The 14315-nt window shown below is 50.1% G+C and overlaps 1 protein-coding gene across 1 annotated transcript; it reads left to right on the forward strand.

Moving 5' to 3' along the window:
- The first annotated feature begins 521 nt into the window (after window positions 1-521).
- On the forward strand, window positions 522-7496 carry LOC119884218 (interferon regulatory factor 6-like). Its single transcript, XM_038694682.1, is given in 10 exon segments — window positions 522-594; window positions 1446-1620; window positions 1622-1660; window positions 2401-2587; window positions 3525-3550; window positions 3630-3657; window positions 3850-4218; window positions 5732-6121; window positions 6196-6314; window positions 6501-7496. Coding segments are annotated over 9 exon segments (1482 nt in total). The 5' UTR covers window positions 522-594; window positions 1446-1485; the 3' UTR covers window positions 6690-7496.
- Window positions 7497-14315: the final 6819 nt, after the last annotated feature.

Consider the following 14315-nt stretch of genomic DNA (forward strand, 5'->3'; position numbering starts at 1 on the left):
AGTCGTAGGTCTCGTTGCGTCACGCGGACTCGGGTCTGATCTGAGTTCCGGTTCAGTCTGAAGTTTGTGAGCAGCTCGTTTCTGACGGCGGGTGTTGCTTGTTTGTTTGTTGTTTGTTGTGTTGACGTCACTGTGACGCTGCGGACGGTTAAACCCGGAAACCGCGGCTGTTTAACGACCTACGGAGCGGAGAGTCACCGGCAGGACCGGGACCCGAACCAGGAACAGGTGAGTCCATCATTCAAATCCCGCAAACGTACACGTTAGTCCTGAACAACAAGCTGAAGCTGATCCCTGATCAGACTCTAGACCTGGTCTCACTAATCTCAGACCTGGTCTCACTAATCTCAGACCTGGTCCCGTGACTGTGACTCACTGACTTCCCAAAACCTTTAAGGAACAAAAACATTTATCAAGCTGCTTCATCCTTGACCCCCCCTCTCCCCAGCAGGTGAAGAGGAGCTGATCCAGATCCGGTCCAGGATCATGGTTACCTTTATAAACACACTCCTTGTTCCACACGAAACACCTGGACCCTGGACTGCTGGTTCTGTCCTCTGGTCTCTCCTGTTTTAACTCCTCCCCCGCTCACAGGTATGTCTGATTCACCCTCTGATTGGCTGCCTGCAGAGGTCAGCAGGTATTGACCCAGACTTTTATTTTGTTATTGGCCCTGCTTTTATTGTGAAAGGGGCTGTATTTATAGGCCACTCAGCTTCAGTCTGAAGGCGCCTCTCACGTCTCTCACTGCATCCTCTGTAGCTGATGAAACATTACAGGTTGCTGCTCGCAGGATCGTTTCTTCTGGCACGATGCTGATATTATTTTGTTATTGATGGACCCAGAATATGATGCTGATGTCAGGGGAATTCAGGGAAACTGAAAAGATGTAACTCATATCTAAGTCTACCTTAGCTCCGTTTCCGTGTCACACTTTATTTGCAGATCACATCGTCACCGATCGATCGCTGCGTTACCGTCGTCTGTTTGGACTAAACTGGGGAACGAGCACGATCACTGAGGGAAAACGGGTTTCTTGTCGACAGGCATAATAAAAGCTGACGGGAGAAAGAAAAGAATCTAAAACAGGCTAAATGAAGAAAGTTGTGTGGGGTTTTGTTGGTCAGACCTACAGTGAACTCAGATTTTAACTAGACGGTGAATCAACAAATCAAATATAGCCGAACACTTCGCAGCGATGCACTGGACTTTAATGTTTCTGTCCTGATGTCCAATCAACAACGGCTACCCAATAAGTGGGCATGTCTGTCAGGAGAAGACTTCCGCGAAGGCGCCGGTGTATCCTCGCTCCTCGCAGCTTTGGGACGGCCTGCAAGATGGCGGAGCGAAACAGCTTCCGGTTCAAGCGAGGAAACGACCAATAAGATTTGAGAAGCACCTTGAGAGTCTGAATACTGACCCTGTACTCCTCCTGTCCCCCCCAGAGCTCCCAGTCCCCTCCGGGCCCCACCAGGACCCACAGCCATGAGCGTCCAGACCCGGAGGATCCGCCTGAAGCCCTGGTTGTTGGCTCAGGTGAACAGCGGCAGGTATCCCGGTCTACAGTGGCTCAGTGCAGAACACAGACTCTTCCAGATCCCCTGGAGACACGCCACGCGGCCACACGCCCGCGTCAGACGAGGAAAACACCATCTTCAAGGTGAGGTTCACCCTGACACACCTGACCTCCGACCTTTATCCTACACAAGTGAAAAATGGGTCACGAGGTTAGCTTCATGTTAGCTTAGCTTCACTTTAGCTTAGCTTGTGAATGTGTGACCGGTGTCGCGTCTCAGCGGCTATCAGGTGAAGGTCGAAGCAGAACGGCGTGTGAAATAGAGACGTGAACCCTTCAGAGTCCGGCCGCCTCTCTGAAGAGGCTCTGACCACTTCAGCAGAACTGTCCACCACTTCCTGTTTGAGCCTCTGGTCTGATTGGCTCCTCACTGCTGATGATGTCACTTCCTCCTTTGCTGGTCACTGCTTCTACTTTTGTGTCTGTGCTCTGACACGTGTTCAGCATGAAGTGAGGACGCCGACTGTTTCGCTCTGTGTGAAACTGAAACACTTCCTGTCATGTGACTGCATCACCTCAAAGAGCAACATCAGTGAAATCAGCAGCAGCTGCTGGTTAGCTTAGCTTAGCTTAGCATAAAGCCCTAAAGCTCCCCTGTGAACACGTCTGCTTTAAAGTGAGCACGTGGCGTTTGTTCCTGTTCGTGGTTATAAAAACTCACATAGTGTTACTCCGCCCGTCCAGCAGAGGGTGGAGCGGCTGCTGGTTTCACTTGATGGTGAACTGCTAATTCAGTGGTGTGAGGAACACACCTGACTGACATTTCCAACAGACTGTTCCTTTAAATGTGCTGTCGGTAGTTAACCCTGCTCTTTGTCTTGCAGGCGTGGGCTCTGGAGACGGGTAAGTATCAGGAAGGCGTGGATGAACCCGACCCTGCGAAGTGGAAAGCGAACCTTCGCTGCGCTCTGAACAAAAGCAGAGAGTTCCAGCTGAAATACGACGGCACCAAAGAGACGCCGGTCCAACCGTACAAGATCTACGAGGTCTGTGAGCAGCCCGCCAACACAGGTGAGGACGCTCGCACACGTGTACAGGAAGTAGACGTCGCTCTGATCTAAGCACCTGCGTAGTTCACTTCGTAGTACTCTGTGGTACTCGCACAGAGGCCCTCCTCAGGATCCAAACGTCTTTCTAAAACCTTTGTTGTCTCACCAGCTCAGTTCAGCTCGTGGTCTTCATCTTACTGAGTACCAAACACTTCCCCAGGACCCTGATGAAGACGACGTTGTTCTTAGTTAAAACACGTGCTCGCTGTTTCACTGGCTGACTCTATTCCTGCTGAATCATCAGACCAGGGTTCTGGACTCTGAACCAGGATTTGGGGGGGCGGGTACACTGCGGGTCACCATCAGGGCTCATTACTCTGTTTTATCTACTGAAGTGTTTGTGCAGCGCTTCTCACACAAGCCGACCGGGTTTCATCGTCAGGTCAGCGGGTGTATTTAAATGCCGACCGGCGCCGAGACGACCGCGCTGAGGAGAAGAATAAGAAATAGAAACCAGGACCTCGCTGGCCGCCTGCTGGACGCCGCCTCTTCTTCTTCTTTCCTGTCAGAGATACGGAGCAGAACCCGTGGGGTTCCGCCTGGTTTTTCTGTGGGAAACAGGAAACAGCGTCGCCGAGCTGACGTCACGCTAAAAAACTGCTCGGCGCCGCAGATGAAGCTCGATTCTGTTAAATCTTTGTTCCGGGGTCACTGTGATCAAACGAACCGGCGCTCGTTAGTTCACGTGTCTCTAAGTTTGTCAGACTGATGCAGCTGATCATCACACACTGTAGCCAGCGTTAGCGTTAGCACCGCTGCTAGCTGCGCGTGTCAGAGGTGAAAACTAACGAGCTGCAGACAAACTGCGCTTTATTCTGATATAATATTAATAAGATGTGGAGGAGTTGGGTGAAGAAAGATCACTTCTGCTTGTCCCTGATGTGCGTTTTGTGTTTCAGATGGTGGTGAAGATGATGAAGAGGAGGTGAGGAGTGAAACGTGTAAATGACGTGTAGTTTGGTCACCTGACTTTCTGACGCAACAACTGTCTGTTTTATCCTCAGATGCCGAACCTGATGGAGCTCACCATCAGTAAGTAGAGACTTTCTCTCCCAGGAGGACCTGCAGTACCTGGACCTGAGGGAGTAGACTTACCTTTTTAAAGTCTCCAGGATACATCGTCTCTTGTTTTAAAGTTGTAAAAATAGCTGCTTTTTCTTGTCCACTTGCTGCTGTGATGTGACACAAATGAATCTGATCGTGACTCTGATGATGTCTCCTCAGACCCCAGGACCAGTGAGACCCCGTCCTTCAGCTCCTTCCCAGCTCACGCAGAGGTGAATCAGTTCAGTCTGTCCACCAACGGGACGTTTGGACCTCCACATGTGATCCCGGTACCGCTCGTCCCAGACAGAGTCGTCCCCATGCCCTCTGATCTCCTGGCTCGGGGTCAGATGGTGGATCAGGGGAGCTTCGTCCATCCGGGCGGACTCTCTAATGGACCCCAGGACCTGGATTCTCTGCCCCCACCGGCTGCTTCTGCTCCCCCCGTGTCAGCCCTGATGGAGACCGGCGGCATGGGGGATGTAGAGAACCAGGGGGACCCTCAGAACCACCAACCCTGCAAATACGACCTGCTGAGCAGCGTCCCATGTGAGTACGACCCCGTCCTCTGAGACAGAGCTGCAGGGTTTAAGATGTTCTGGTGGTTTAAAGGATAAAATGCTCCTTATTGAGCCCTGTCAGGGAAATCCAGACCGGCCCAGCAGCTCAGGGGAAACAAGAAAGAACCACATCTGTGTGTCCAGTACATCTTTGTGGGACCAGACGGGCTGGATAGGTCCACATTTTTCATTGATACTGACTTGTTCAGATTCAGGATTCATGTGGAGTCTATCCTGGTCCTGGATCAGTTGACCAACTCTTCTGCCTTGCAGGGATCTTGGGAGTTGGTTCATCCACTGTTTTGTGGACTTGGAGAAGGTTTACCTGGGGTGCTGTGGGAGTACGGGGTCCAGGACTGAGCCAGTCGGTCCTTGTAGCACGTTGTTCGCCTCATCTCTGATGCAGAACCCGAGTTCTGACCCAGTAAGACCTGCAGCAGCTGTTGAAATGAGTCCTCAACCCTCTCCTAGTCCACTAGGGCGGCTGTGACTCAGGAGGTAAAGCGGGTTGGCCGTTAATCGGAAGGTCGGCGGTTCAATCCCTGGCCCCCCTGGTTGCGTGTCGAAGTGTCCTTGGGCAAGATACTGAACCCCGATTTGCCCCTGGCGGCTATTCCGCCAGTGTATGAATGTGTGTGACTGGTGAATGCAGATTAGTGTAAAAGCGCTTTGAGTGGTCGAAAAGACTAGAAAGGCGCTATACAAGTACGGAGCATTTACATTTACACTTCTGTCATTCCTGTGATGTTGAGGTTTGATGGTGATGTGAGAGACGCGCTGCCCGTCCTGGTTTATAGAGTCCTGTAGCTCACGGCAGCTCCCCTCCTGACACCAGGTGCAGTTCGGTTCTTGTGGCGACGGTGAAGACGACTGTTGGGTGACAGAACAGAGGCCGGTTACTCGGCAACACGTCAGATGTTTTTAAGCCTGGTTTAGGGAGACCGGGAAACTGCTAGCCTACCCTCACCGGGCTGGAGGTTCAGGGAACTGGACTTAAAGCAGGACGCGTGGCAGGTGGTCCAGCTTATCGTCTGCTCATCTTCAGGTCCCTCGTGTTACTTGGTTTAATGCTCAGACTGCACATCACCGCAGCTCTTGAACATTTAGTTTCTGAGTGAAGCGTCTCACTTCTGTAAAATCTTTGTTGGGAGCTGCACATGCTCAGTAGCAAGGTAACGACGTCGTCTTGTCACTGTGCTGCACTTGACTCCCGGCTCCTCTCCAGGTGTTGTCTCTGGCTCCGTCTGATTAACACCTGGATCAACTCGTTTATATGTCCTCGAGTTGCTTCACCTGGACGTCACGCCCACAGTGAAGGTGTGGTGAACGGTGGAACAGGTTCTGTGGTGAAACGTGATCCAGATCCATGTTTCACTCTGAGCAGGCTGGATTTTTGACATGCTCATTTATACTTTCCTGTGGCACCATTTTGATTTTCCTGGTCCTGGTCCTGGTCCCCTACTAACAGTCCTCTCTCTGTCTCTCTCTGTCTCTCGGCGTAGTAACAGATCTGGACCTGAAGTTCCAGTACCGGGGCCGGACCACGGGCTCTCTGACTGTCAGTAACCCTCAGGGCTGCCGTTTGTACTACGGACACCTGGAGCCGACCCCGGAGCAGGTGGAGCTGTTCGGACCAGTCACCCTGCAGCAGGTCTTGTTCCCGGGGACGTCTGAGATCCAGAACCAGAAGCAGCGGTTCTACACAGAGGCCCTGCTGGACGTGATGGACCGCGGTCTGATCCTGGAGATCTGGGAGCAGGACATCTACGCCATCCGCCTTTGTCAGTGTAAGGTGTTCTGGTCCGGACCGGGCATGCCTGAACAGGGTCTACCAAACCCCATGGAGAGGGAGAAGAAGATCAAAGTGTTTAGCCTCAACGAGTTCCTGCAAGGTGACGAGTAGCTGCAGGCGGGAAGTCCAGAACCATGTGAGCCGCTTGCTAACCAAACCGTCTTCTGTCCACAGGACTGATCCTGTTCCAGAGGGGGGAAGCTCAGAACCCTCCCCCCTTCGAGATCTACTTCTGTTTCGGGGAGGACTGGCCCGACAAGAAACCCAAAGAGAAAAAACTCATCATCGTGCAGGTCTGTTCACGTGGCGTCAACACTCATAGCCCCGCCCACTGTGACGTCTCCCTGTTACAATGTATCATAGAGAGAATCACTCATCCAGCTGACGCTTCTATCCAAAGCAACGTACAGCTGATATATCTGTCAGAGGTCCTCCCCTGGTTCTGGTTCTGGCTGTGACCTGGTTTTGGTTTTCCTCAGGTGGTTCCTGTGGTGGCTCGAATCCTGACGGAGATGTTCTCTGGAGAACTCAGCTGGTCCACAGATAGCATCCGGCTGCAGATCTCAAACCCTGATGTAAAGGACCAGACGGTGGAGCAGTTCAAGGAGCTGCAGAGGCTCCTGCAGAGCCAACAGATCCAGGGGCCCTGGACCCCCAACATACCCTGAACACCAGGACGGCTGTCCTGCCTCATCATCATCACCACCAGCTCAGGACTCAGACCAGCACAGTTCCAGTCCTCTCCAGGTGTTTCAACACTGAAACGATCCTCTAACGGACCTTTACCCTGGACTCTACAGCCCTGATGAGTCCAGAACCTTTAACAGAACATGTAAAGATTCTTTTCAGCATCGGCTCAAACTCAAACAAACAGGACAGCAGTTTTTTCTTTGTAGCTCATTTTAAGAGAAGTGAAAATGAATCCAACGGCTGCAGGGCGCTCCGCCCCGAGTCCGCCGCGACGGCTGCAGGGCGCTCCGCCCCGAGTCCGCCGCGACGGCTGCAGGGCGCTCCGCCCCGAGTCCGCCGCGACGGCTGCAGGGCGCTCCGCCCCGTGTCCGCCGCGACGGCTGCAGGGCGCTCCGCCCCGAGTCCGCCGCGACGGCTGCAGGGCGGGCGGTCCGTCTTGTGTTCGCACCGACCCCCTTCAGACCTGGACTGCACTGTAAAAGATTGAGGTTACACGGATCACGTGGGTGTCTTCGTCCTGAAGGTTGGCTGCAGGTTTAATGTTCCGTTTTGTTTGACAGCCCTTCATGAGCGCTCGGACGTTCCCGATGTCTCGGACTTTGGAAGACCTCCACGTGATCCGTCTAACTCTGCTGAAGCCTGATGTTGGCTTGTTGGATTAAATCAGATTGTAAAACCCAAATCTGTCCGTTAACCTGTGACACGTTCAGTGACCACGAACACGTCGCTGTTTCAAACTGTTGTAGATCATTTCAATAAACTCTGCTGCAGTGTTCTTTCTTACAGCACCGTGTTTTTCCTTCTTTGTTTCCTAAGTAAACTGGAAGTCTGTGAAGGACAGAGTCCACCACAGACCACAGTAACGTCCACACTGACTAGCTGCTGATGTTCTCCTGTATTTATGATCCAGAAGGTGAAACCCGGCGACTCCATCAGGAAAAATTCAAGATTCCATTTGTGACGAGAAGTCGATCGATACAAAATGTTTTACTGTTTGTGTTTTTCGCTTTTCACTCAGGTTTCAGGCTGAAAACGGACTTTTAATAAACCGATCAGAATATTTATAGATGATGGAAATAATCAGTAGCTGCGCCTCTACAGAAAGAATCTGACCAAGATGTCAGATTATTTCCTCTGGAGGTCTGACAGAGCTTCCCTGTAGCGCCCCCCTCAGGGCAGACTACACGTTTAACGTCCTGCGTCGGTCTGGATCAATGATGATCAGGTTTTAAATGCTTTCTGTCCACGACGGATCAGAGCGGGTTCAGGTCTGAGGATCAAGTGAGTCCAGAACCCCCAGCAGACGGGGTCTCCCCAAGCTGAGTGGGAACACAAAGGGCTGTTACTGTGACATCACCTGTTTCAGGTTACCGGACGGTCAGATCCGGTTTCCTGCAGGTGTTCTTCAGGATTCAGGTTTTAAACTAGACCAGTGTGGAACGCTGCTGGTTGATGATTGGCTGCAGGATATTTCTGGGTGGGACTATGAGGGTCCACTCCAGGAAAAGAGTCAGCTGGTTAAAATGTTCTGTTGTTCTGGGTCAGAGATGAGGAATAAATGAATAACTGAGTCTACATCAGTTCTACTTGATCAAGACGAGCCTTCCGCTGCTGGCACACGTCTTCATATCAGTGGTTCTCAAAGTGGGGTCCTCCAGGGTCAAGAAGAGGAATTAGTTATTTTCTCTGTAATTCATCAATAACGCAGTGACAGAACAGTTACATAATCTTGTAATTAAACCTAAAGTCCCGTCTGATGGGGGTCTAGTGGCTCCGGGGTCTGACCTGTGTCAGGGTAGGGGTCCTGAAACATGTGAGGAGACTTGAGACTTAAATAATGATGAAGATGAAAAGTGTTCCACCTTCATCACCAGAGAACTGAGACACGAGCTGGTCCTCGAGACCACGGAGGACGTGTTGGTGAAGAACCAGCAGAGTCCATCTTCACCCGAGAGTCATCAGCCCTGACCCCTGACCCCTGACCCCCCTCCTCCCCGTCTGCTGGATGGATCTCTTTCTTACCTGGATGCTTTTTAACCGTCCGACATGTTCTCAGCTGCGTCCTGCAGAGTTCTCCATCGACCACAGGGGGCAGCAGTCAGCCTGGTCCCCTCTGGACATTAAAGCGCCAGCTAAACCTCTCAGTACCTGGGTAGTTGACAAATACGCAGTAAAAAAAACATTTTCTTCTAAAACAGCATTTTTAAAGAAAAAGAACATTTATGTTTTGTCAAATCTGAGCTTTTAGAAAATATAAGGGGTTATTATTATTATTATTATTATTATGATTTTGGCTGAACTGCGCTGTAAATGTGTCCGATGGTGTCTTTATACAAACATGAAAAAGATTCATCTTAACTGTAAGACACTGTTTTCATATCCTGTTTTTATTAGAAATGAAATTTTTAATAAAACTATTTTCCCCCTGAACTGGACCGTTTCAGTAAAAGTGAGTTAGACTTTGATGTCGTCCTTTCAAAACTGTTGAAAGTTATACAAATCAAACACTAAATCATTTCATACTATCAGTTTACTTCCTTGGTTGTTCTCTCAGGACCTCCCTGTTCATTTCCTCTCTATACTTCCGTGTCCTCTCTCCCAAACATTTCTCTCCCTCAGTTCTTCCTTTCTAAAATTTCATATTACTTATTTTCATGACACTTTACACCAGTACACATTTTCTGCAAAAACAGCTGAAAATATTTTTACTGTAATTTTTAGTAAAACTCTAAAACACTAAAATGGACCAAAAGAAAACAAGGGAGTGAAACAAATCTTGATTAATCATTTAACATGCGTTTTAAAGAGACCTGTCCTCTGGTGTGACTGTCCAGAGGACGTTTCAGCCTTTTCGTGCCAGTTAACGACCATGCTACACCAAGCCAATCTGCCATTAGCAGTTAGCAGCACACATTAGCTCTAGTTTCTGTAATTATGTACTTTAACAAACAGTTTTGTATATTAAAAAATATAATTTAGGGCCGTCACACCAAAGGAAAAAAACACGTAACACTTTTATACTGGTTCGGAAAAAGCTAAATATTTGAACAGTTCTGAGAGAAAAGCTTCGGTCACATGGTCTTTCAGCTAAATAAAGCTGACTGTTGAAACGAAGACATGGCGTCGCACCAGAGGACGTGGCATCCATGGAGAAAATACGTTTTCAGAAATATGGATGAACTAAATTATTTCCATTCACTAAAACTGACACTTGTAACATTCTGCCTGAGCTATTTAGCAACATCTTTATGTGTGTCGTCATTTTATTTTATAAAAGTTGTAATTTATTGAACCATGCTTGAGACACCAAAAGACATTTTTGTGATTTGGCTCAAATGTAAGAAATCTGATTACAAAGCTGTTTTTACAACAACAGGTCCTGGAAAACAAACAAAGCTTTAACCGTTTACTGCACTTTAAATCGTCCTTTTTATTACTTTTACCTTCTGTGACAGTGAAATTGTCATGTCACGTTAACAACCCATCTGAGGTTTGAACCTGGCATCTGTCGGTGAAGCGGTAGAGACGCGTTTCACCCAGAGCCATGTAGAGACCTCCGTGATCCACCACCGGTGTAAAAACCAGCTTTACTGTAACCTTCAGTCTGAGTTAATGTGCTCTGCAGCGGAGAGGACTACGGCAGCCTGAGGCGGACAAACGTAAGGAAAGTCTGTTCAGTCAGAAACACAGACGAGGACGTCGCTGCTCTGACATGTCGGACCTGGAAACCTGACATTTACTCGGCCTACAGAACCCTCACTGTCTCAACTACTGCTGAGACAATCCCGGCTCCTCCAGGCTGCATGTCCAAGTGTCCTTGGGCAAGATACTGAACCCCGAACTGCCCCTGGCGGCTGTTCCGCCAGTGAATGAATGTGTGTTAGTTTCTGTTTGAGCTCTTAGGCTCAGTGAGAGAGCTCACCTGGACCTCACCTGGAGCTGGAGACCACCTTTAAACAAGGTTCACCTGGAGCTGGAACCCACCTTTAGATAGAGCTCACCTGGAGCTGGAGACCACCTTTAAACAAGGTTCACCCGGAGCTGGAGACCACCTTTAAACAAGGTTCACCTGGAGCTGGAACCCACCTTTAGATAGAGCTCACCTGGAGCTGGAGACCACCTTTAAACAAGGTTCACCTGGAGCTGGAGACCACCTTTAAACAAGGTTCACCTGGAGCTCACCTGGAGCTGGAGACCACCTTTAAACAAGGTTCACCTGGAGCTGGAGACCACCTTTAAACAAGGTTCACCTGGAGCTGGAGACCACCTTTAAACAAGGTTCACCTGTATCTCACCTGGAGCTGGAGACCACCTTTAGACAAGGTTCACCTGGAGCTCACCTGGAGCTGGAGACCACCTTTAGACAAGGTTCACCTGGAGCTGGAGACCACCTTTAAACAAGGTTCACCTGGAGCTGGAGACCACCTTTAAACAAGGTTCACCTGTATCTCACCTGGAGCTGGAGACCACCTTTAAACAAGGTTCACCTGGAGCTGGAGACCACCTTTAAACAAGGTTCACCTGGAGCTGGAGACCACCTTTAGACAAGGTTCACCTGGAGCTGGAGACCACCTTTAGACAAGGTTCACCTGGAGCTGGAACCCACCTTTAGATAGAGCTCACCTGGAGCTGGAGAACACCTTTAAACAAGGTTCACCTGGAGCTGGAGACCACCTTTAGATAGAGCTCACCTGGAGCTGGAGACCACCTTTAAACAAGGTTCACCTGGAGCTGGAGACCACCTTTAGACAAGGTTCACCTGTATCTCACCTGGAGCTGGAGACCACCTTTAGACAAGGTTCACCTGGAGCTGGAGACCACCTTTAAACAAGGTTCACCTGTATCTCACCTGGAGCTGGAGACCACCTTTAAACAAGGTTCACCTGGAGCTGGAACCCACCTTTAGACAAGGTTCACCTGGAGCTGGAACCCACCTTTAGACAAGGTTCACCTGGAGCTGGAACCCACCTTTAGACAAGGTTCACCTGTATCTCACCTGGAGCTGGAACCCACCTTTAGACAAGGTTCACCTGGAGCTGGAACCCACCTTTAGACAAGGTTCACCTGTATCTCACCTGGAGCTGGAACCCACCTTTGGACAAGGTTCACCTGTATCTCACCTGGAGCTGAAGACCACCTTCAGACAAGGTTCACCTGTATCTCACCTGGAGCTGGAGACCACCTTTAAACAAGGTTCACCTGGAGCTGGAGACCACCTTTAAACAAGGTTCACCTGGAGCTGGAGACCACCTTTAGACAAGGTTCACCTGTATCTCACCTGGAGCTGGAGACCACCTTTAAACAAGGTTCACCTGTATCTCACCTGGAGCTGGAACCCACCTTTGGAAAAGGTTCACTTGTATCTCACCTGGAGCTGGAGACCACCTTTAAACAAGGTTCACCTGGAGCTGGAGACCACCTTTAAACAAGGTTCACCTGGAGCTGGAGACCACCTTTAGACAAGGTTCACCTGGAGCTGGAGACCACCTTTAGACAAGGTTCACCTGGAGCTGGAGACCACCTTTAGACAAGGTTCACCTGGAGCTGGAACCCACCTTTAGATAGAGCTCACCTGGAGCTGGAGAACACCTTTAAACAAGGTTCACCTGGAGCTGGAGACCACCTTTAGATAGAGCTCACCTGGAGCTGGAGACCACCTTTAAACAAGGTTAACCTGGAGCTGGAGACCACCTTTAGACAAGGTTCACCTGGAGCCCACCTTTAAACAAGGTTCACCTGGAGCTGGAGACCACCTTTAGACAAGGTTCACCTGTATCTCACCTGGAGCTGGAGACCACCTTTAGACAAGGTTCACCTGGAGCTGGAACCCACCTTTAGACAAGGTTGACCTGGAGCTGGAACCCACCTTTAGACAAGGTTCACCTGGAGCTGGAACCCACCTTTAGACAAGGTTCACCTGGAGCTGGAACCCACCTTTAGACAAGGTTCACCTGGAGCAGGAGACCACCTTTAGACAAGGTTCACCTGGAGCTGGAACCCACCTTTAGACAAGGTTCACCTGTATCTCACCTGGAGCTGGAACCCACCTTTAGACAAGGTTCACCTGTATCTCACCTGGAGCTGGAACCCACCTTTAGACAAGGTTCACCTGTATCTCACCTGGAGCTGGAACCCACCTTTGGACAAGGTTCACCTGTATCTCACCTGGAGCTGGAGACCACCTTTAGACAAGTTTCACCTGGAGCTGGAGACCACCTTTAGACAAGGTTCACCTGTATCTCACCTGGAGCTGAAGACCACCTTCAGACAAGGTTCACCTGTATCTCACCTGGAGCTGGAGACCACCTTTAAACAAGGTTCACCTGGAGCTGGAGATCACCTTTAAACAAGGTTCACCTGGAGCTGGAGACCACCTTTAGACAAGGTTCACCTGTATCTCACCTGGAGCTGGAGACCACCTTTAAACAAGGTTCACCTGTATCTCACCTGGAGCTGGAACCCACCTTTGGACAAGGTTCACTTGTATCTCACCTGGAGCTGGAGACCACCTTTAGACAAGTTTCACCTGGAGCTGGAGACCACCTTTAAACAAGGTTCACCTGGAGCTGGAGACCACCTTTAGACAAGGTTCACCTGGAGCTGGAGACCACCTTTAGACAAGGTTCACCTGGAGCTGGAACCCACCTTTAGATAGAGCTCACCTGGAGCTGGAGAACACCTTTAAACAAGGTTCACCTGGAGCTGGAGACCACCTTTAGATAGAGCTCACCTGGAGCTGGAGACCACCTTTAAACAAGGTTAACCTGGAGCTGGAGACCACCTTTAGACAAGGTTCACCTGGAGCCCACCTTTAAACAAGGTTCACCTGGAGCTGGAGACCACCTTTAGACAAGGTTCACCTGTATCTCACCTGGAGCTGGAGACCACCTTTAAACAAGGTTCACCTGGAGCTGGAACCCACCTTTAGACAAGGTTGACCTGGAGCTGGAACCCACCTTTAGACAAGGTTCACCTGGAGCTGGAACCCACCTTTAGACAAGGTTCACCTGGAGCTGGAACCCACCTTTAGACAAGGTTCACCTGGAGCAGGAGACCACCTTTAGACAAGGTTCACCTGGAGCTGGAACCCACCTTTAGACAAGGTTCACCTGTATCTCACCTGGAGCTGGAACCCACCTTTAGACAAGGTTCACCTGTATCTCACCTGGAGCTGGAACCCACCTTTAGACAAGGTTCACCTGTATCTCACCTGGAGCTGGAACCCACCTTTGGACAAGGTTCACCTGTATCTCACCTGGAGCTGGAGACCACCTTTAGACAAGTTTCACCTGGAGCTGGAGACCACCTTTAGACAAGGTTCACCTGTATCTCACCTGGAGCTGAAGACCACCTTCAGACAAGGTTCACCTGTATCTCACCTGGAGCTGGAGACCACCTTTAAACAAGGTTCACCTGGAGCTGGAGATCACCTTTAAACAAGGTTCACCTGGAGCTGGAGACCACCTTTAGACAAGGTTCACCTGTATCTCACCTGGAGCTGGAGACCACCTTTAAACAAGGTTCACCTGTATCTCACCTGGAGCTGGAACCCACCTTTGGACAAGGTTCACTTGTATCTCACCTGGAGCTGGAGACCACCTTTA

The sequence above is a fragment of the Micropterus salmoides genome, unplaced genomic scaffold (assembly GCF_014851395.1).
Source record: "Micropterus salmoides isolate LMB-PRFRI ecotype aquatic unplaced genomic scaffold, ASM1485139v1 Ms_hic_scaffold_3286, whole genome shotgun sequence".
Lineage (NCBI taxonomy): Eukaryota > Metazoa > Chordata > Actinopteri > Centrarchiformes > Centrarchidae > Micropterus > Micropterus salmoides.